This window comes from Peromyscus eremicus, unplaced genomic scaffold, assembly GCF_949786415.1.
Source record: "Peromyscus eremicus unplaced genomic scaffold, PerEre_H2_v1 PerEre#2#unplaced_80, whole genome shotgun sequence".
Lineage (NCBI taxonomy): Eukaryota > Metazoa > Chordata > Mammalia > Rodentia > Cricetidae > Peromyscus > Peromyscus eremicus.
In genome coordinates this window covers 576,751-600,515 of record NW_026734321.1, presented here as the reverse complement: position 1 = coordinate 600,515, position 23,765 = coordinate 576,751, and the positions used below count along the sequence as shown (strand labels likewise).

The 23,765-nt window shown below is 40.0% G+C and overlaps 1 protein-coding gene across 1 annotated transcript; it reads right to left on the bottom strand.

Annotated features, from left to right (window-relative positions):
• Positions 1-1,894: 1,894 nt before the first annotated feature.
• Positions 1,895-18,729, bottom strand: LOC131901423 (zinc finger protein 120-like). The gene is made up of 3 exons (XM_059252581.1): positions 18,720-18,729; positions 2,155-2,274; positions 1,895-1,959 (listed from the first exon to the last, which is right to left on the bottom strand). Exons 1-3 carry the CDS (start codon positions 18,727-18,729, stop codon positions 1,895-1,897), a joined length of 195 nt encoding a protein of 64 aa, XP_059108564.1.
• Positions 18,730-23,765: the final 5,036 nt, after the last annotated feature.

Genomic DNA, 23,765 nt, shown 5'->3' with positions numbered 1-23,765 from the left:
TTTTCTGATAGTCAAGGACGCTTGTAGTATAGAAAGGCTTTAATAGACTGATTGTACACCAAATATTTTACTCTTGTATAACTTTACCACACTGACTATACTTATAGGTTTCTCTGCAGAACTAGTTTTTTCTAATGATTTTGAAGATTACTGATACATACAAAGGCTTTACCACACTGATTACATTCATAGGTTTTTCTCTCCAGTATGTGTTCATTTATGCCTTTGAAGATTACTGTGATGTGAAAAGTCTTTACCACGCTGATTACATTCATAGGGGTTCACTCCAGTATGTGTTCTTTTATGCACTTGAAGATAACTGTTACATGCAAAAGCTTTACCACATTGATTACATTCAAAAGGTTTCTCTCCAGTATGTCTTCTTTTATGCACTTGAAGATAACTGGTACATGCAAAGGCTTTACCACATTGATTACATTCATAGGGTTTCTCTCCAGTATGTGTTGTTTTATGCATTTGAAGAGAACTATGATGTGCAAAGGCTTTACCACACTGATTACATTCATAGGGTTTTTCTCCAGTGTGAGTTCTTTTATGCACTTGAAGATTACTGATATATGCAAAGGCTTTACCACACTGATTACATTCATAGGGTTTCTCTCCAGTATGAGTTCTTTTATGCATTTGAAGATGACCATGTCGAGCAAAGGCTTTACCACATTGATTGCATTCATAGGGTTTCTCTCCAGTATGTGTTCTTTTATGTATTTGAAGATTACTATGATATGCAAAGGCTTTACCACATTTATTACATTCATAGAGTTTCTCTCCCATATGTGTTCTTTTATGCCTTTGAAGATGACTGTAATGGGCAAAGGCTTTAACACACTGATTACATTTAAAGGGTTTCTCTTCCATAGGTGCACTTTCATGCCTTTGAAGATGACTCTCATGTACAGCGGTTTTACCACATTCAGTATATATGAAAGGTTTCTTCTCTCCAGTTTGACTTTTTTCATGCCTGCAAGCACATGTAAAATCTTTACCATAATCACTACACTGTTGACTCTTTATATCTGTATAAATTAAATTTAAATTTGGTCTAATTGTAAAGATGAATCAGATCTTAAGACTTCTTCATTGTTTTTACACCCATGTTTTATTTATGCAGTCCTAGTACTCATTGAGCTTCTCTGTAGTGTGAATTTGTTAATGTATTAACTATGAAGCTAAAAAATCAATTACGTTTATACTAGAATCAAATTCAACATGTATACTCAATGTGGGGACTGCTACATATCTTCTCATTGTTATGAGAATGAGGTATATTATGACTTCCATATCCCTATGCTCATATGGCTTGTATCCAGAGTGACATATGATATACCTAGTAAAGGAAGAATAACAAATAAAAGATTTCCACATTGAATTTCAGTTGACTTTCGGTCCTCATAGATTTGTGGAATAGGGATTAAGGTTTCTCCTCAACAACATCCCATGATTTTTTACTCTAACAGCCCCACTCATTAAACAGCACAGTCACAACAAGTATATGAGTTACACTAGCTTTACCATGGACTATTTGCTCAATAGAAAGCTTTGACAATATACTTATCAGCTCTTCACTGTGTATAACTTTTGTAATATGAATTTTATGAAGTAAAAAGACAGACAGTTCTACAGCATAGTTCTCATGATGCTATAATTTTAATGGTGATAAATTTTAAGAAATTGTTTCATTGACCTTCATCTTAAAAGAATGCCTTGCAAATGCAAGTCACAAACATGAAATTGAGGTTTATGGTGTTGTGAGAATTTAATAATCATCTATGCACTTTAAGTCATACTTATTTACACTGCTGCTTTTGTTTCAAATTTCCAGGACACAATATAATTTCTTCACAGGCATTTTTTATCAGCTTGCACAAGAAAATTACCTTATATGTCTTCTAGAATTTTGGAAATGTTCCTCAATATTATGATTTTCCCAACTGTAACCTAAGATAGAGTACCAGAAAATTTATATTATTGAAAGCATTGTAAAATTTATGTTACTATTTTCAGTGATTCTTAGAAACACGCCTGATTTATTCAGCTTACTCTTCTTTCTCAATCAAATTACACAGGAACATCCAAAACCAAGAAATAGTTGTCCCCTTATTTTAAAATGTGAAGGAAAATACAATGTCTTACCTATAGTAGTGAGGTTCCTGTAGGTCTCAGTCATCACCTCTTTGTAGAGATTCTTCTGGGAAGGATCCAGCAAAGTCCACTCTTCCCAAGTGAAGTTGACATGCACATCATAATAGGTCACTGCATTCTAAAAGATCCCATACATATGTACAGCAGAAAGCATGATACTGAGAACATTATAAATATATACTTCTTTGACAGTATATTCATACAATTCTGGTGCTCATCATACTTATTTCCTTACATACATATTATAATGTAACCAGAAAGTCACTTTAGAAAGAAACTGAATGGGAGGGTAACATCTGTCATTTCTGTTCCCTTTGAATAGGATACCACCTTACAAGAGAAATGCCTATTAAGAAACATAGAGACAAGGAAATTGATGGACAGTACAGAGCACACATGAGAGAAAATACATTAACAATAATTAACTACAGAGAAGAAAATAAAATGGAAGAGCTGGGTGTATTTTCTTATGACTTTAACCCCAACACTCCAAGGTCAGCTGCAGGTATATATGCCTCTGAATTGAATGCCAGAATAGTCTATGCAATCAGGTCCAAGACAGCCAGAACCTAGTTGAGCAATTGTTCTTGTGATAAGATGGAGCAGTATCATTGGGTATATGCAAAAGAGAAGTAGAGTGGGATCTTGAGTTGGATTGACTCCCAATTTTCTAAGAATTGCATACTGATTTCCACAGTGCCTGTACAAATTTCAACTTGTGATAACAATGAATCCCCTTGCTCCATGTCCTTTCTAGCACTAGCTGTCACTTGGGTTATTGATCTTAATCATCCAGCCCATGAAACTTCCACAATACCCACATCTCCAAAGACACAGTCCCCCATCAACCCGAAGCTCCCACTCCCAAAGCCATGTCCTCAACCCCAAATCAAATGGATATCTTCTGCACAAATGCAGCTACACAATCCAGAAAAACAGGTAGACAAGTTGAGATAAAGACTCCCTGCTGTACCAGAGACCATGCCAGCCACCAGAAATCCCTGTAACCTGGTCACTATTGGACCTTACGCCTTCTTTCAATAAACCCCAACACTATCCTCAATCCCACTTCTCTCTTCATCTCTGTGTTGTAGCCTCCAACTTCTGTTGAATTTTTTCTCTAACCAAAGGACATACAATGTGCCAGATGTCATGTAGGCCACCTGCCCAATGAACTCTCTACTTTCTCAGTGCCCTCTCAACCCTATCCCCAAACTTTCTCCTCCCTTTCCTTTTGTCATCGACAAACTTGAGTAGATACTCATTGCTGGAACAAAAGCTATAGCTATTGCAAGATTTCAAGCCCACAACTTGGGATGCAAACCCCTGTTCAAACATAGGTCACACAGAATGGAAGCCCAGAGAGCAAATATAAACCAAGGAATAAAACACTCATCCAAAAAAAACCCTGAGATATCAGCACCTAGATCCACAATCACCTCAAATTCAGATACATGGACACCAGCATAAGAACATAATCAAAAACAGCTGGAGCAATATGTCACTTCCAGATTCCAGCTGTCCTACTACAGCAAGTCCTGGACATTTCATCATGTTTCAAAGACAATTAAGACAAACTTTATAAAGATGATAGAAGTTCTTAAACAGGAAATGAATGAATCCCTTTAAAAAAAGCAGAGAAAGGATAAATGTAATATTGGAAAAAAATTAACAAATCCTTTTAAGAAAGCTTCCAGTGCTGGTGGGAATGCAAGCTTGTACAACCACTTTGGAAATCAATATGGCGATTTCTTAGAAAATTGGGAATCCATCTCCCCCAAGATCCAGCTATACCACTCTTGGGCATATACCCAAGGAATGCTCAACCACACCACAAGAGCACTTTTTCAGCTGTGTTCATATCAGCACTGTCTGTAATAGCCAGAACATGGAAACAACCTAGATGCCCTTCAACTGAAGAATGGATAAACAAAATGTGGTACATATACACAATGGAATACTACTCAGCAGAGAAAAACAATGACATCATGAGGTTTGCAGACAAATGGATGAGTCTAGAAAAAATCATCCTGAGTGAGGTATCCCAGACTCAGAAAGACAAACATGGTATGTACTCACTCATAGCAGGATACTAGATGTGGAACAAGGATGACTGGACTGCTACTCACATCACCAGGGAGGCTACCTGGAAAACAGGACTCCAAGAAAGACGGGGGATCACCCAATGACAGAGAAATGGATGAGATCTACATGAACAGCCTGGACATGAGTGGGGGTAGTAAAGGGCGAGGATCGAGGCAAAGAGAGCTTGGGTGAGTGGGAGATCCCAGCTGGATCAACAACAGAGAGGGAGAACAAGGAATAGGAGACCATGGTAAATGAAGACCACATGAGAATAGGAGGAAGCAAAGTGCTAGAGAGGCCCTCAGAAATCCACAAAGATACCCCCACAACAGACTGCTGGCAATGGTCGAGAGACAGTCCGAACTGACCTACTCTGGTGATGGGATGGCCAAACACCCTATTTGTCGTGCTAGAAACCTCATCCAACTACTGAGGGATCTGGATGCAGAGATCCATGACTAAGCCCCGGGTGGATCTCTGGGAGTCCAATTAGCAAGAATGAGGAGGGTTTATATGAGCAAGAATTGTTGAGACCAAGGTTGGATAAAGCACAGAGACAAATAGCCAAACGAACGGAAACACATGAAATATGAACCAATGGCTGAGGGGTCACCAACTGGATCAGGCCCTATGAGTGGGTGAGACAGTTGATTGGCCTGATCTGTTTGGGAGGCATCCAGGCAGTGGCACCGGGTCCTGTGCTCATTGCATGAGTTGGCTGTTTGAAACCTGGGGCCTATGCAGGGTCCCTTGGCTCGGCCTGGGAGGAGGGGACTGGACCTACCTGGACTGAGTCTACCAGGTTGATCTCAGTCTGTGGGGAAGGCTTTGCCCTGGAGGAGATTGGAATGGGGGGCGGGCTGGGGGGAAGGTGAGGGGGGCAGGAGTGGGGAGAAAAAGGGAATCTGTGGCTGATATGTAGAACTGAATTGTATTGCAAAATAAAAATAAAAAAAAATTTCATCATGTTTGAAAGACAATGAAGACAAACTTTGTAAAGATGATAGGAGTTCTTAAAGAGGAACTGAATGAATCCCTTTAAAGAAAGCAGAGAAGGGATAAATGTAATATTAGAAAAAATTAACAAATCCTTTTAAGAAAGCCAAAGGCAAACAAACACCTAATGGAAGCGAATGAAGCATTTCAAGACCTGATAATGGAAATAGAAACATTTAAAAAATGCAAACTGAAGGAATTCTAGAAATGAAAATCTAGATATTCAAATAATACCTTCAGAGGCAAGCTTCACCAAAAGAACACAAGACAAGGAATAGAGGAATTCAGGCTTTGAAGATATGATAGAAGAGATGGATATATCAATGAAAGAAAACGTTAAATCTAAAGATTTCCTGAAACATAAGATCCAGGAAATATGGAACATTATTAAAAGACCAAACCTAAGACTAATAGCAGTAGAAGGAGGAAAAGCTCAGCTCAAAAGCCCAGAATGGATTTTGAAAAAAAAATTTTTTTCTACCTAAAAAGACAGAAGAGAACTCAACCCAGAGAATCTACTGAGCAGGCTCATAGCGGCTCACAAAGACTGAAACAGCAATCATGGCCTGCATGTGTCCACACCAGTTTCTCTGCATATTTGTTATCATTTATAGCTTGGTGTTTTTGAGTAACTCCTAACAGTGGAAATGGAGGTGTGTCTCTGATTCTTTTGCCTGCTCTTGAATCCTTTATCTCCTATTAGCTTGCTTTGTCCAGCCTTGATAGGAAGGTTCCCGCCTAGTCTTGTTGTCACTTGTTATGGAGGGGTTGGTTGAAAACCCTGGGACAGCTGCTCTACTCTGAAGGGAAATGGAGGAGGAGTGGATCTGGTGAAGAGAGGAGCAATGAAGAGGACTTGGAGGAGTGGAAGGAGGGGAAATTGTAGTTGATATGTATTGTATGACAGAAGAAAAATAAAGATAAAAAACGAAATATTGAAATGTGGACACAGTGAGGGAAGACAACAAATCCTGTAGCTCTGTTTCAGACAGGTGAGCTTTTTTCCCAAAGGGCTTACATAGCTCTATCCATGACATGTTTCTGTCATGTCTTTGGCTTGCTACTTCTACTCTTGTGGTATCAAAGAAAAGGAGACAGGAAGAGAGACAGAAAGACAAAGACACAAAGAGACAGAGAAAAGAGAGACACACAAACAAAGAGAGAGGAGCTCCCTAAGAACTCACTGAAATGGAACTTACAGAGTCACCAAAACTGTAACAAGGCTCTGTATTAATTCTTAAGAACAGCTCTTATCACAAGATGACACTTTCCAAAAGTCCCTCTTCCTACCAATATCTGTATAAAATTTATAATAAAAATCTTTTTATGCATGTTTCATCACTTAAGGCAGAAACTGGTGGCTCTCTTCAAGTTCCAGTTCTACCCAATCTACAACTTAGTGAGTTCAAGGCGAGACAGGATTAGAATGGGAGACTGTGTTTCAAAACAGATGTACTAAAAAATCACTACTTAATAAACTTCAAGGTTGTGAAAAAGGTTTAACAAATAAAGTACTCACCTTGTACCTATCCCTTTACTTCTGTCTTATAAAAACTGTTGCCACAATGCATGCTTTTAATCCAGTAATTTTAAGGCACCATAAAAGGCAGACAGAAGAAATCTTGCAAGTTTATTTACATGTGATAGTAAACTAGGGACCCTGTCTCAAACATGCTGAAGGGAAAGGACCAACACCCAAAATGTTCTCTGACTAGTATACCTAAACCACAACACACATGCATGCCTTTCCACACATAAATGAGGACATAGATACAAACAGTTATAAGCAAATAAATAATAGAGTTTTAATTAGATGATGTAGCACACAACTTTTATTCCAATACTTGGGCAGCAGAGGCAGGAAAAGATAAGGGAGTTTGGGACCAAACTTACCTAAATTCTAAGTTCAAGGAAAGCTAGAGATACATGGATAAATCCTGTCTCAAAGTAAAATTCCAACTCTGATTTGTATTGTCTCATTCTGAAATCCTTTTCCAAAATGCACTAAAGTGTCCCAGCTTAACCTCAGCAGAGGTCTCATGGTTCAGGACAATATCTCTTAAAATCATTTCAAGTGTCAGCCACTGGTCCCTGTCAAATCATTCTCAGAAATAAATATAGCTTAGTATGTTAGCAGAGCCAAGAAGTTCTCCTTAAATTCAAACCAGTTTGGTTTTTCAAAGGAATATGATAGTAAGACATTCCTCAAAAACACACAGAACAGATACACACACACACACACACACACACACACACACACATACACACACACACACACACATAGTTAAATATACTTTGCTTTGTTGTTTGAGATAAGATCTCATTAGAAAGGTCCAACTAGCATAATCCTCACACTGTATAGTTTAATGGATAATATATATTGAATATTTTAAAACAAATCCCAGAAAACATTTCATTCTATACCATTGGCTCATTATTCAAAGCATGACATTTTTCTGAACAAGAGGGACCTTTCAAACAATGGTCTTTATATTCCCTTAAACTTCAGTAGATTTGGAAGTGGGAGAAAATTTATACTGTTTACGTTCCTAGGTTGTTTCCCCTCTATCCAATCCATACACGAATTAATATCCATGTTTCCTTAAACTTCTTCTAATTTAGAAACATTTTAACTAATTTATTTGTAAATTGAGCTATTTATGGATTTTGTTTTAATGCTAAGGCTCTAACTGTGGAAACTCAAACAATACCTATAAAAGTAAACATTCCAGCTACCAGTAACCCAATGAATTTTTAAGAATATTTTTCTAAAATAGTTGAAAATTTTCCAACTATTGTATTGAAATTTTTGGAATATCAATCTATTTTTAATTTTACTGGAATCAAAATAAAAGAAGATTGTTGATAAACAATTTTACTGTTATTTATTGTACTATCAACACTTTTGAGTTATATACCTGTGGTTCTTTGTTACATGAAATAAAAAATAATTGTAGTAGATTACTAGAATTTATATTAATAAAACATGAAGAGAAACTAATGCCTATAGATAACATGATTCTATCAAAACTAAAATTACAGTGTTTCTCATAGTATTTCCTCTCTAAAGAGTAATGAATCGTGTACTGCCTAAGTTAAGGTTTCTATTGTGGCGAAGAGACACCATGAACATGGTAACTCTTAAAAAGGAAAAATATTTAATTTGGGTGGCTTACATTTTCAGAGGTTTAGTCCATTATCATCATGGTGAACATTGCAGCGTATAGGCAGACATGGTGCTGGAGAAGGTGCTAGGCATTTACACCATGATCTACAATTAATCTGGGACACTGGACATGGTTTAAACATACATGAGACCAAAAATCCCACCTCCACAGTGACACACTCCCTTCAACAAAGCCACACCTTCTAATAGTGCCAATCCCTATGACTTTACGGGGGAAAATTCCATCCAGACTACAACAGGTACTAAGTATTAATGTTCACAAAGAAGTATGATATGTCCTGTGTGAGAAAACAATGAACCCATTCTGTTGAGAAAGAATAAAAGTATAAGTTTGTTTCTATACCATAATTTATTAGACTGTGAAATTTTTAGTAGGGCCACCTAATGTCTTATGATAGATTCAGTGAAATATTCAGCTTACATTAAACCCAATGTGGAAATAATGACAAGGTTGCTCCTTGTCATCGAAGTGAACAGGGAGTCTAGTTGTGTACTTCTTCAACATCAATTATGTTTTTGAGATGACTGTTTTAATAACTTTCCTGCCAATAACTTTTATATGTTAAACTTTTATTTTTCCCAATTTTAGGTACATAATGAAGAGCTATACCATTATTAATTCCAAGGAATCCTGGTATATTATTTGTTATTCAGGGTCAAATGTATATGTGAATCAGAAGCCTAATTGGAATGAGCATCGTAAGAAAGATCTTTTAGACAATTAAAAATAGCTTAGTCAATAACTTCACTACACCCAAAGCTGTACCTGATAAGTAGAACCCAGTGACATCACTCATTAATTACAAGCAGACACAGGCCCAGATCCCCATTACACACACTTGACAGTATATAAGCAGAAATCAAGAGCAATGCTCTGGTCTATACATCTCGAGAGACACCACCGTGATATACCCTACGTGTGAAAAGTCTCCCCCAGAATACCAACCATCAAAACAGATGTCTGTTAGACACTAGATCTGAACTTCGGCAAACATACTTAGAACAGGTGAGCAGCCTTGAGGAAGGAGTCTTAGGACCTTAGTTAGAAATTAGGAGTGTGAACTTTGTGTGATGACAATCAGCATCATAAAATATAATTTTTGTCACCCTAACTACACATATCTTTCTTGCTCATGACATTACTCTTTTCCCCAGTTCTTCTCCAGCCTTTGTTGTCAGTTGTTTGGCAGGTTTTGCCATTCTTAATGTAATTACCACAACTTTTTCCAACAGACCAAAACCACAATCTATAAAAACAGCAATAATTTATAATATCAACAAGCTCCATATTCTCATAATAGCCAACATAGCAAGAGTTTTAAATACAAAACAGCAAATGCCTCAAAACAGAAATGAAATTATTTGCCTTATAACAATTCTAGTTTTACCAAGGAGCTCACCTACGAGGATCTCCCATGCTTTTTCAGGAACATCCAAGAATGTAGCAATATCTGAAGTCTCAGAGGCAATGGGGGCTCCTGGAAAGCTAAGTATGGCAGCTGGTCAACCAAGAAGTATTTGGAAGGCATATGGACTCAAACAAGTGTCTGGAGATTGGCTTATACACTAAAGAATCAGAAGACAACCTGGTGGAAGGAAAATCCTTTAAAAAGGTAGGTGGATTTCTGTCTCACTTTTCCTGCATCAGGTTCTCACCTCTATGACCATGACAAGCTGTTCTTGCATTGTTGCCAGCACCCAGCTACTCCTAGCAACTACAACAGCACAATTGGGAACTTCACATCTCTGGGTTTTATCATCAGCCTTGGTTGACTCCTTGTCCAGCTAGATCCAGGTCCAGGGGTTTCCAGGGACTAGTTCCAGGGCTACAAATGATCAGGCCAGGTGACACTCCATGAACACCTCCTTCAGCTCCAGAGATATTTGAGATAGGCAAGAGAAGAGCAGTGTTGGAGCACAAGGCCTGTGAACTTTTGCAGCCCTGCATTCCTACTTCCCTGGGCTAAGCCCACAAATCACCTACTAAACATATCTTATCCCTGAGACAATCTCAACAGAAATTCCTCCTGCCCTCTTCTCACTGCAATATCCATATGCATCCCCCAGGCCAGTCCCTCACAGACACACCCACAGAACATGCTCACAGACATTCCTCCTCCCCTGCAAATAACCTTCCAGACATTATTTTTAGCCTGACTCAGAGGATATGGGAATCCTGTGGTGACATCCCTTTTTTGGTAAGTTGCAAAATGAGGAGGGCTTGGCAGCTAAACTGGAGAGCTGCTCTAAGATCAAGGCCAGAGGAGACTGCAGGGCAGCTCATCCACTACAACCACAGGGTTCTGGAAGAGGAGACCTTCTCAATAGCTGCATTCATACAGGAGCTGGGAACCCAAAGGCATAGCTGACAAAGTAGACAGACCCTGACTCCTGTAAGAAGATCTCATGTGGAAGAGAAAACATGGCCAGTAGACATAGTAACATAGAAGGTTTGAAGGGATCTAATGAACCCTCTCCCTATACCAAGAACTACTGGAAACTAATGACTATTGAGAGGCAGAATTGTATTTCCCAGGGATGTGCCTTCTAGTTGGTTATCCAAAACGAAGTGGACTGCACTGAAATCATATAAATAGAAAAAATGAAAAATGGACTCAGCAGCTCATATTTATTTATGTTCATATACATATAAATATACATGCAATAGTAATATCTAAAGAGAAAACCACTTTGAGACAGAGTGAGTGGGGGTATGTAGCAGGCTTTCATTTAGGACACCAACCAGATCTCAAATCATGACACAAAAACTTGTTAGTTATGAATGCTTCCTGTCACATGAATTGTGGCATAAGATGTGGTTTCTGCCTTATCCACCCATACAACACAATGCACACCTGAGAAATTTCTGCAGATCAGAAACTGCCTTTGTCCCCTGGAAATAAACTTCACCAAATCATACCATTGTTGTTGGTTGTAGCAAAGTGAGAGGCATTTTAATCATATATTGCTGAAACACAATCTATATCACCACATTTTTACCAGTTTCTAAACTATTTGTAATATTTATAACACAATATTTATAAAACCTGAGGTGGAGTGCAATATACAGCATGCCTAGACACCAGACCTTCATTTTTTATCTGTCTTCCCACCACTGTAGGGCCCTGTCCCCAGGTTCGAGTAGCTGTTGCCTTGCTTGCTTACCTTGACTTTGATGTCCTCCCTATGCTAATTCCCTGCAGGTTTCCATGCTCCTGAATGCTTAAGGGAAGTTCCTTGTTTGTGTAACCTGAATATTGGGCATGAACAGCTTAGATGCAAGATTGTAAACATCAGTAGTGAACTTCTGCTCTCTGCGGGTCTCCCATTGTGCTGTAAACCTGTATTTAAGGTTTCTTTCCTCCTTCCATAAATAGCATTTGGCATTCTGCTGAGGCGAATGACTTGCTGTCTCTTGTGTCTGTTTTTCAATCCACAGCCCCTTGCACAGACATGGTGAACAAGTGGTGCTAGCGTGGGCGTTATCGATACACATCACACACTAAAAACTGGGCCATGGGTGTACACTGAACAGTGATGTTATAAGCATCCTATCTTCCCATTCCAGGGCTGCAGAGTCTCCACATTCCCAGGAAATACATACACATGAAGGCTCAGAGGACAAGGACTAGTGCCCAGGTCACCACATGGACCAACAAAACCACAGTCTGGATCATGGTTCATCCTAGTCCCAGCCGAAAAGACAGCTCAACAGACCTTCTCTGAACATGCTATACCCACCATGGCATGGCTTTTGGACTTCCTTACAGCTAGCTAAAGCAGAACAAGAGGAGAATCCTGGAAAGAACCTGTAAGCTACCTCCTGCTGGTGCTCCTGATTGCTAACACTCCCCAGAATCCCTCATCAGGTAAGACCACCTGGCTGGACTTCAGGATATTAGCAGCTTCCCTACTGGGTGAGCACAGTTCAAAGGACTCAGAGAGAAATAACCCTCCCAGGTGGGTCCTTCCACACTATGATTGGATAGGTCACAAACCAGAAGATTAGGTAGTTTAGTAAAATTCTCTAATCTCTAGAGCACTTCCCATTTTTCTTCCAAGGCACATGCTCATATTGGTGCACAGTTTGTTACATACACAAAGTCCAGTGCAACCAAACTGTTGCTTCAAAACTGGGAAAACCTGCAACCAAATCCAGGTCACATTCAAACAGTAACTGTTGTTAAACAAAAAGAAGTCATAGATTAAAACACAATGAAGGGTCTATGGGAGGGTATGAAAGCAGGAAAGACATAGTGATCATAATGTAAATATAATCCCAAATAGTTTTGTTAAAAAGTTCAAACAGGCTTTATGGCTATGTGCTCCAGAGACGAGGCATTTGTATTAGAGGACACCAAGTAATGCTCACACCATTTTTCTTCAGGTATACATCTTAAACCTGGAAAACACAGTCACGTTTTCTATCCACTTCTACTGTTTAGGTTCAAATGATGTAACTACTCTAATTTGGTTTCATGAAATTTCAGTTCTTTATCCAGATTCTTGATTGCCTGGTCTGTGGACCCAAGAAATGGCCAGTGAGAACATTTATTGATCTTGTAACATTGATTATCTCACTACGCATTGCTAACATCAACTAATACCACAGCAGGATAGTTTTTACCCTCTTTCTTCCTCATCCCTCTTTCTGCTGTGACGATTCCTGCTTTATAGTTGGTCAGTGAACTCAATTCTTACACAACTTCCACTTCATTTGTAAATTCACAATAAAATCTAGAGAACTTGGAGGATACTTATTCACTGGTCTATTTTTCTTTCCCACAGACCAATCAAGGCACAGCCTGGAAGGAGTTGCAGGACTATCTTTCCAGCACTGGAAAGCAGAAGCAGGATTAGGTGTTCAAAGCACTTCTCAATTATATAATGAAGGCAAGCCTGGGTTACAAGAGATATTGACCTGAACATTCACAACCTTCCTAATGCTGTGACTCTTTAATACAGTTTCTCATGATGTGGTGACACCCCAACTAAAAAATTATTTTCACTCCTATTTCATAACTATATTTTTGTTCCTGTTAGAATTTTAATATAAATATCTGCACTTTCTGAAAGTCTTAGGCCTATCCTGTGATAGGTTTATTTGAGCTCCCAAAGGGAGCTATGACCTCTAAGATTGAGAAGCACTGTTACAAACTGACATAAATAAATACATAAACAAACACCAGTTAAGAAAAAATGGAATAAAATTCTTAAACTGGGAAATATAGAAAAAAAACTATCAATAATGCATTAAAAGAAAATGAATATTAAAAATGATACCAATAATTGATGTTTTAAAGTGACAAAAATAATTGACAGCACATGTAGCTATACTGACTTTAAATAAGAGTAGGCACCTCCATGGTAGAGTGAATACCATTAATAAGAGACTGTATGACTTTGTCCCACATAAAATGATAGCAACTGAATGTCATAAGCTAACATTTGGAGTTATAGCCAGTGGACTGTATCTCAAATCTCTCAGCTGACTTCACTGTATCAATAAAGATTGCACATATCTCCATAGAAGAGTTCGCATATTTGGAAACTGAATACTTAGTAGTTCAAGCTATCCTCCATAAACTGTACATCACCCAATAGTGACAGTCTTCATTCACGTGGGAGAAATCAATACATGCAGGGAAATGACAGAGAAAGTCACTCACCCTGCCCCATCAGCCTTTCTTTGTAATGGAGACCCCTGCAGCTCACTGCACTCAACTTCAGTCTGTGATCAAGCTATAGCCTAGTCTAATGCACCCTGCAGTGTACACAGTGGCCTGTGCCCCTGTCTGCAGGCCCCAGCCCTGTCTGCATGTCAATTCCACTCTTCCTCCTCATGTGGTCTGAAGGAAGAAGCCATTTTCCATACACATTTCCTTTCCCTGTTGTGCAATGGACAGTCCACTATGTGGCACAAACTGGTAATTTTAGAACTCTTTGAGGTGCAGACATGTAATACAGAATTTAGGGTGATTAGTTGGGGAAAATAAAGGAAATTCTTTGTGGGAATACAGACAGGGTTCAAGTCCACCTCAACCAATTTAGGAGGCCTTGACTTAAAACTGCTTTTCAAAAAGACTGGAAACTTCCTGTTCAAGAATTAATAAACCGCCGGGCGTGGTGGCGCACACCTTTAATTCCAGCACTTTGGAGGGAGAAGCAGGCAGATCTCTGTGAGTTCAAGGTCAGCCTGGTCTCCAAAGTGAGTTCCAGGAAAGGCACAAAGCTACACAGAGAAACCCTGTCTCGAAAAAAAAAAAAAAAAAAAAAAGAATTAATAAAAATCCATGGCATACCAGGAATTAATGTTAGTTGTGACCCTGTAACGGTCTCTTGAGCAGCATGTTAGAGGCCAGGATTATAGTGGAAGGATGGGCCTTTCTACTGGTTGTAAATCAAGGTTGTCTCAATTGTAACGGAATGTTAATCCTGGGGAACAAACTTTTACATCTTATCATAGTAATTTTACATCTTATCATAGTAATTTCCAACCAGAATGGTTAGCATACTGCTAATCTTTGGGGTATTTTAGATGCAGCCTTCTCTTACCTAAATTCTACTTTGTGAACTAATGTCTCCTAGAACTGGAAAGACCATGTACCATTAATTCTATTACCATCAATTCTACTGTTCTAAATCACAGTTTAGCATTGGAGTGCAACTTTACAGAGGAAATACTGTTTACAAACTCCTAAAATTAATTCCAGTTAGATTTTAAATCTAAATGTTAAATGTTGAAATTGTAGAACTTCTGGAAGATAAGAGAGGGACCAGGCCTCTTTAAGTTGGGAAATCTGTGTTCCATAGAAACAACACACACATGGTGCTGGCATTTCACAGTGATGTCAACAAGGACATTTCAAAGCACAGTCCTGCTCCCAATGTCTGCACAGGTGCAGCCAACAGAGTGAAGTTATTCAGAGGCTGCCAGCAGGCCCCAACAATTGCCGAGATTATGCAGGACCACATACTGGAGCATGCAGGATGAGCAGGACCATGCTGGACAATGCAGGACAAGGAAAGAACAAGCAGAACTCTACATCTGACCACTTCCTCCCACCCAGCAAGGGGAGAACACAACACACTGACTCTCATGACTCAACTGAGCACTCCTCCCAGTCTGGGGACAGCAGCCCCACACTCACCATATTGTAGTTTTCCAGCTCCGCCATGCTCTTTGCTCAGCTCACAGCAACAACAGCAGCAACACTCACAGCATAGCACACAAAAGGACAGGGACAGATTTTTGTCTTAGCCAATTCTGAGTCAGGAGGCCAGAAAGACCCTGTAGAACTTCTGATTGGCAGGCTGCCTGGAGTGCCTGATTGGCTAGTGAGGCCTGAGTGACAGGAGCAGCTCCCATAGAGTTACACTGGGCTTAAAGACACAGCACAATGATTCCTGATCCTGCTTTCCATCATAGACCAAGAACTTGTCTGAACCAGCAAAGATTTGCAATTCAATAGCACTTGCCCCTGGCTCTAGTAGCAGACAATGTCATCTTCCTGCTCTCAATAAGCACTCCCCTTCTTCCTCCTGGACACAATGTGGCTAACTAGCTTGTACAACCCAATATACTATGTGGGGTGGAGATTCCCTGTCACACAGGTGAAAGAATACCCAGAATATTAACAACTAAAAGAGATTTAAGAGACAAAAGAAATGTTTTTTAGGTGGCTTCACAGGGAGGTTAGGTGAAGTCAATGTACTTTTTACCTGCTTGTTACAGGGACTTCAGACAACCAGGAAAAAAGCAGGGACTAGATCACTAAAAGGATAAAAAGGTCTTTCACCATCAGAAAGCTGGATCATGGCTCTATTGCTTAGGAGTTTTATTCCTGAAATTCAGGGCAAAGTGTTTGCAAATTATATAATATTAAAGAGTAGTCTTCATGCAAAGTTGAATACTTAGAGAATAATGGAGCTAGGAAGAATGCCTTTATGTTCACCATTGTTAGACAGCCCATCTTCCTCAGTGGGGAGATGAAAAAAAATCTGTATTATTGAATCTCTCCATGTATGTAGAAAGTTGATTTCTTAGAATGTCTTTCAAGCTGTGGTCCAAGTAGTCCAACAATGGCTGCCTACCAATGGAAACTTGAAGAAGCCAGTAGTTGTTCATTCCATGAGGCTGCATGTCTCAGCTGGTCTTCAGTATACAGCAAAATACCAAGGAAGAAGGATCTAATGCTGGGAAAGTAATTTACTTGGTAGCCAGTGCTAGGGCAAAAAAGCAAAGAGAGAGAGCTTCCTCCTTCAACATGCTTCATATATGCAGGCTGCCGCAGAGATGCAATCCAGATTAAAGGTGGATCTTAAACTTCATTTGATTTTTACTTTTTCTGGTGTTTTTGAGACAGGGTTGATCTGTGTAGCCTGGGAACTCCTTCTGTAGGCCAGGCCAGCCTCAAACTTGGGTAAATCCAATTGTTTCTACCTCTTGAGTGCTTTGGTTAAAGTGTACATAGACACCAAGCAGCTGAAGGTGGATTTCACCTCAAATGATCCAGAAGAAAAATCGTTCTTTTTTCAAAACATTCAAATATTCCATCACAGGTATACCCAACTCTTAGGGTTTTAGTTAATTTCACAAGGAGTAGGTGTGACTACCAAGAATAGCCCTCACAACAGCCAAGAAAGAAGAAATGAGAAAAGTCCTTACCTGCAGGAGGCAGGGAAAGTATGTTTTTCATAAACAAAGGAAGTATTTGGATTTTACTTAGGAAGGCTGGAAATATTCATGTAGAATTCTCCCTATTCCTAAGTAGGCAAGTAAACAAATCCACTTCTGAACATGATAACAATGTAAAAGCAAAGACATTTAGGGGTATTCTTACTCTAATGTCCTGCAGAAATGTATGTAAATTATAAAAATGATTGGAAAAAAATTGTCTCTGGCATGCTGAAAATCAATAAATCACACAGTAAAATAAATATTGCTTCGAAGTTCATACAACCTGTCAATCTTGATGTTCGATCTAGAAGATAACTGTACCAATGCTATTCTCACCAATAGAAAAGATAGAGAACACAAATAAAGGAAACTTCAAGAAAAAGACACCTAACAGCACTGTATACTCTGCTCTTAGATGAATGGTTATGATGAACTATATTAACCTCAGAATGAAGCTGCTTTTGCCTCTGAGCAGGCTGGATCAATGGAAGGCCGCAGCTCCTTCCTTGCAAGACCTTAGGAAAGTCATTTAACTAGCCCTGGCTGCTGCCTGTCTCAGGGCTGTGACATCCTGGTAGAAAATTCCATTGTTCACTTTTTGTAACTTTTAAAAAAATGAAATTTTATGAGTGTTGTCCATTCATGTGTCAGTGCACACTACTTAGAGAGGTCAGAAGAAGGCAGCAGATGCCTGGGACTAGAGTTACAACAAATTGTTAGCTACCATGTGGGTTCTAGAAATGAAACCTGAGTTCTCTGTAATGACAGCTAGTGCTCTTAATTACTGAGCCATGTCTTTAGCCTCTCTTTTCATTTAGAATTTATTTCCATAAATTGTTTCTAAGAAAATTGGCAGTCAAAAACCTCAGGACCCAGCTATACCACTCTTGGGAATATAACCAAGGAATGCTCAATCTTGCCACAAGGACAAATGCTCAACTATGCTCATAACAGTGTTATTTATAATAGCCAGAACCTAGAAACAACCTAGATGACTCTCAACTGAAGAAAATATGGCACATATACACAATGGAGAACTACTCAGTAGTTAAAAAAAAACAAGGATATTGTGAAATTAGCTGGCAAATGGATGGAACTAGCAACTATCATCCTGAGTGAGGTAACCCAGACTTAGAAGGACAAACATGGTATGCACTTACTCATAAGTGGATACTAGATGTAAAGCAAAGGATAACCAGAGTGCAACCCATAGTTCCAGGGAGGCTAGCTAACAAGGACGACCATAAGAGGGACACACAGATAGCCCAAAAAAGGAAAAATAGATGAGCTCTACATGATCAAACTGGGAGTAAAGGTCATTGGTGCAGGGCAAAGAATGGGAGATGAGCATATAGGGAAAGAAGAGGTTTGAGCTGGAAAGGGACAGAGTGGGAGTGCAAGTAAAGAGATACCATGATAAAGACATCATGGGAATAGGAAAAAACAGGGTGCTAGGAAAGTTCTCAGGTACCCATAAGGATGACCCCACCTTAGACTACTAGCAACAATGAAGAGGGTGCCTGATCTGGCCTATTCCAGTGATCAGATGACTCAGTACCCAAACTGTAATCATAGAACCCTCATGAAGTGGCTGATGGAAGCAGATACAGAGATCCATGGCAGGGTGCCAGGCTGATCACTCGGAATCCAATCGATGAGAGAGAGGAAGGATTCTGTCAGCAGGGGACATTAAGATCATGATGAGAAAACACATAGAGATGACCAACGACACTATTGGAAACCCACGAACTTAATGCCAATAACTGTGGAGCACCCATAGGACTGGACTGGACCCTCTGGATATGTGAGACAGTTGTTTAGCTTAAACCATTTGTGGGGCCCACATACAGGGGGATTGCAATCCATCCCTGGTACATGGGTGGGCTTTTTGAAGCCCAGTGCCTAGGGTGTGACACCTTTGCAGTCTTGGTGTAGTGGGCTGGCCTTGGACCTGCATCAGCTGAGTGGGCTAGCATCTACTGACTCCCCATGGGAGATATTGACTTGGAGGAGGTGGGAATGCAGGGTATGTTGGGGAGGAATGGTAGGGGGCAGGAAGAGGGAGGGTCTGTAGCTGGTATGTAAAATGAATAGAAACTTTCTTAGTAATAAAAAAAGAAGAAAATTGTTAATTAAATGACATTACATTCTGTGGTGGTATTGTGTCCCCCAAAATATTGTGTACCTTAATAAACTTATCTGGGGTCAGAGAACAGACAGCCAATAGATACAGAGGCTAGAAATGGTGGCACTCATGCCTTTAATCCTAGCATTCCAGAAACAAAAAACCCTCTGGATCTCTGTGAGTTCAAGGCTGCATTGGAAACAGCAAGGCGTGGTGACTCATGCCTTTAATCTCAGAAAGCAGCCTTTAATCCCAGGGAGTGGTGGTAGAAAGCAGAAATGTTTATAAGGTGTTTGGACCAGAAACTAGAGGCATTTGCCTGGTTAAGCATTTAGCTGGTTAAGCATTCAGGCTTCTAGCAGCAGTTCAGCTGAGAGCCATTGGGATGAGGACACACAAGCTTCCAGTCTGAGGAAACAGGACCAGCTGAGAAGTTGGCCAGGTGAGGTTAGCTGTGGCTTGTTCTGGTACTCTGACCTTCCAGTGTTCACCCCAATAACTGGCCTCAGGTTTGATCTTATTAATAAGAACTGTTAAGATTCATGCTACAACATTTCTTTTCCCTTTTATCTTTTCATTCACTTCCTTCCAAAATCCCTTCCTTTTTAAGTGTGAGTGAACAATTGTGCGGTGGTGGCGTACACCTTTAATCCCAGCACTTGGGAGGCAGAGCCAGGTGGATCTCTGTGAGTTTGAGGCCAGCCTGGGCTACCAAGTGAGTTCCAGGAAAAGGCGCAAAGCTACACAGAGAAACCCTGTCTCGGAAAAAAAAAAAAAAAAGGTTAAAAAAAGAAAAAACTAAAAGAGTGGAATTCTCTACAGTAATGTCACAGGCCTAAGATAGACAGCAGCCAGGGACAGTCAAAATGAACTCCTCCTTGTCCTGCATGGAAGAAGCTATAGCCATCTTCTGAGTCAGTCTGTACAGAGGCAAAAACAGCTTTGTTCTGAGCTGAAAGTAGTCTAGCAGAGCCATTGAACTAAGAGCAGTGACCACAGTGCTGACAGGTGACTTTTCCTTGATGTTTTCTGTATTTGTGTTCTCTGTCCTTTGGGTTTTTTTTTTTTTTTGAGAATTTTGTCATTGAAACATCTATATTTTAGATGAAATATCATAATTGACAGGTATCATAAGCTCCAAAGCAATCTAATTTCACAGTGCCTTTGATTTCCAGTTAAGACCTTGTAGAATATGATGAACATGCCAGATGCATTTCTTTTCATCGTTTTGGTAATTTAATTTATATACATTCCTGCATGAGTTTGAGGTGATAAGGTCCCTAAATGTCTCTGCTTTTATATTGTCATCATGTTCTGGAGTACATGTGTTAAGTGAGCATGCTTAGGAAGAGGGAGGACACTACATGAATGTGTCCAGACTCCCTAAGTAAAATCCACATGCTTCCTGTGTTTAGGAAAACATTGGTTTGGAAATAACTTCCATGCTTTCCTTGCCTCCTGCAGGCAAGAAATTTTTCTCTTTTCTTTCATCTTGGCTATTATGATGGCTATTCTTGGTAATAAAACAGACTACCTCTGGAATTAACTAACACATAAGGAACTGAGTATACCTGGGAAGGATTTTATTTAACTAAATTTTTGAAATGGGAAATCTTATCACTAACCTGATCATCTGAGATAAAAAGATCCACCTTTAATCTGAGTCAGACCTTCTGATGGCAGCCTACATATGTAAAGCATATTAAAGAAGGAAGCTCTTTCTTTTTTGCTGATTATCCTGGCTGTGGCTGCGAAAGTCATTCCTTTATCCTCTTTAGAGCCACATTCTTAGGAATTCTGGTATATACTGTAGACACTCAGACATCCAGCCTCATGGATTGAAAGTTGAGCTCTTCAACTTTCCATTGGTAGATAGCCAATGTTGAACTAGCTGGACCACAGCCTGTGAGACATTCTAATAAATTCACTTTCTAAATACATACAGAGATTTATTCTATTAGTTCTGTTCAAGCAGAGAATCTCGACTAATACTGCTGTGTAGCTGTGTGGTCAGTACACGAGTGTGTGGGTTCACGAGGATCAGGGGAATGAAGACACAGAGGCATCTTAAGAATGAATTTAGCCTATCATGGCTGCAGGGGGGTCCAGCCTAGAAGGACTGAAGCACTGTTCCCTTCGCCTAGGGCATATTTATTTACTCCTTTTTACAGTTTAGATAGTTAATTTCCATACCTTCAAAGCAACCCAAAAGGAGCCCCCAGAGACCAAATGCCAGGTGCAAATTACTTGATGTCTCAGGTACCTCGATTTTCTGGGTTTCCTGGACCAAGTTTTGCATAGGCCTTTGATCCTTGGTGGATTCTCTGATCCTTGACTCTCAAATAAGATTCACATAGGGTGATAAGAGAAACAAAAAGTAAGAGGAACAAAAGGTGTGATTAAACAAAGGAAGGATTAGAGCTAGGTGCAGCTCTTTGGAGCCAAGCCAGGAGCTCAGCAGGAATGCCACTACACTGCTGAGATTTTTTTAAAGATGCCCACTGAGTAAGATGTGTTAGCTAACATAAAGGCATTCTTCCTTGCTCCATTTCTAAGTATTCAACTTATTGAGAAGACTTCACTTTTTACTATTGTTAGGTGGTTAAGAGATTGAAATGGATTTCAGGAGAAAATTCCTAAAACAATGGAGCCACCATCCAGCCTTTTGATGAGAGAAAGAGCTATTGTCTTGTTTGTGATCTGGTTTCTTCTTCTGTCCCTGTCGTCCGAAGTCCCTGTGACAGTCATATAAAAGGTATCTTCAGTTCACTTAGCCTTAGCATGTAGCCACAGAACAAACATCTCTGTTTTTGTCCTAAAATCTCTCTTAATTGTTAATATTTGGGGCACCCTTCCACCTGGAGAAGAGGGGAATCATGGTATTCCACATTGTGTAATGGGCTGTGCAAGCCTGCCACATTGTGTCCAGAAAGAAGAATGGGAAGTACGTATGGAGGGCAGGAAGATAGCAGGGTCTTCTGTTGGATCCAAGGCAAGTGCTATTGAAATGCTTATCTCTGCAGATCTGAGAAGTCTGGGTCTGAAGTGAGAGTTAGGGCCAGGAACCACTGTGCTGTGTCTTTAAGCACAATGTAACCCTAAGAGAGGTTCTCTTGTCACTCAGGCCTCACTAGCCAATCATGGCCTCCAGTCTGACCTGCCAGTCAGAAGTGGTGCTAGGCTCTTGCTAGGGCCACGGCACAGAATTGGCTTTGTAGGAGAGGGGGCTTCATTGGTTTTGTGTGCTGTTCTGTGAGTGCCGCTGCAGGGAGCTGAATGGGGTTTATGGGCAATATAGAATGCCATGACAAGTTAGGTGAGGGGTTGTTGTCCAAATGGAGAGAAGTGGATGGTAATCCTCTGGAGCTGAGATGGTAGGAGTCTCTGGGTTTGGGTGGGAGCCTAAATCAAGATTTTGTCTCTTTTGAGGTTCCATGTGGTTCTTGAAATACTCAGGACCCAGGTTCCTGCTTCTGGATAACTTCCTTTCATGAACTGCCTCTGTGCACAGCATTGAGAACAGGGAGCTGTGTGCTGATACTGTCATGTCCAAGTCTCAGAATTCCCCAGAGACCCTCAAAGAGACTGAATTTACATGCAGGAGCAAAAAGCCTTTATTCAATCTAGTGCTTGAACCCTCCATCAGCCCAACACAGCAATTGAGATCAGAGAGCCTCAAGCCTTTGGGGTAGGGTTGTTTTTTTTTTTTTTTTTTTTTTTATCATAGCACTGGTTCAGGTAAACGCATTTCCAAAGTTTAGGACCCCTGTTTGGCTGACATTTGTTTAAGGGTGTCTTGGTGAAAGGGGATATGAGTGTGCTGGGGTAAGGGACATCTGGTGAAATCTATAAGAGTTGGAATGTCAGTTATTTCCCTTGGGATCTTAGGTATTTTCTCTCTGGATGCTGATTGGCCCATTCCTGGGTGGTGCCAGTTTATGGCTTTTCCTGGGACTGGGTGTTGCCTGCCAGTAATCCAAAACATTAGGTCTACTTTCTAGCTGGTTTCTATTGAGCCTATCATGGCAGTAGTGTAGCCTAGCTGCCCTGGGCCCCACAGAAGCATGTTTGCAGTCTAGATCAGCATGCTTCTGGTACATCCATGGAAGCAGGTCACCAAATTTGGAGAGGCTTAGTTTCTATACAATCTTCTAGATGTTTTTCACATCCCATTTAATATTTTGATGAAAGATCCGTTTGGATTTAATTTTGTGAAAGTTGTAAGTGGCATCTTTTATGTTGGGTAGCACTTTACTTCCTGTGATATAGAAGAATAGAATTGGTGATATAAAGAACTTCCCAATGCTTAGGAGATAATAAGTCACAGAAAGTAGAATTCAGCTAAAGGAGGGCTGCCTCTAAAATACCCCAATGATAAATGTATGCTGATGATGCCTGTTGGAGATTCAGATACTATTTGTGTTGTGCCCAGATGGTGACCCCCAGAGAGACCACCAAAGACGAGCATGCCAGAATGCAACAGCAAGATTTAATTCTGGATATACAAAAGCAATACAAGCCTAGGCAGG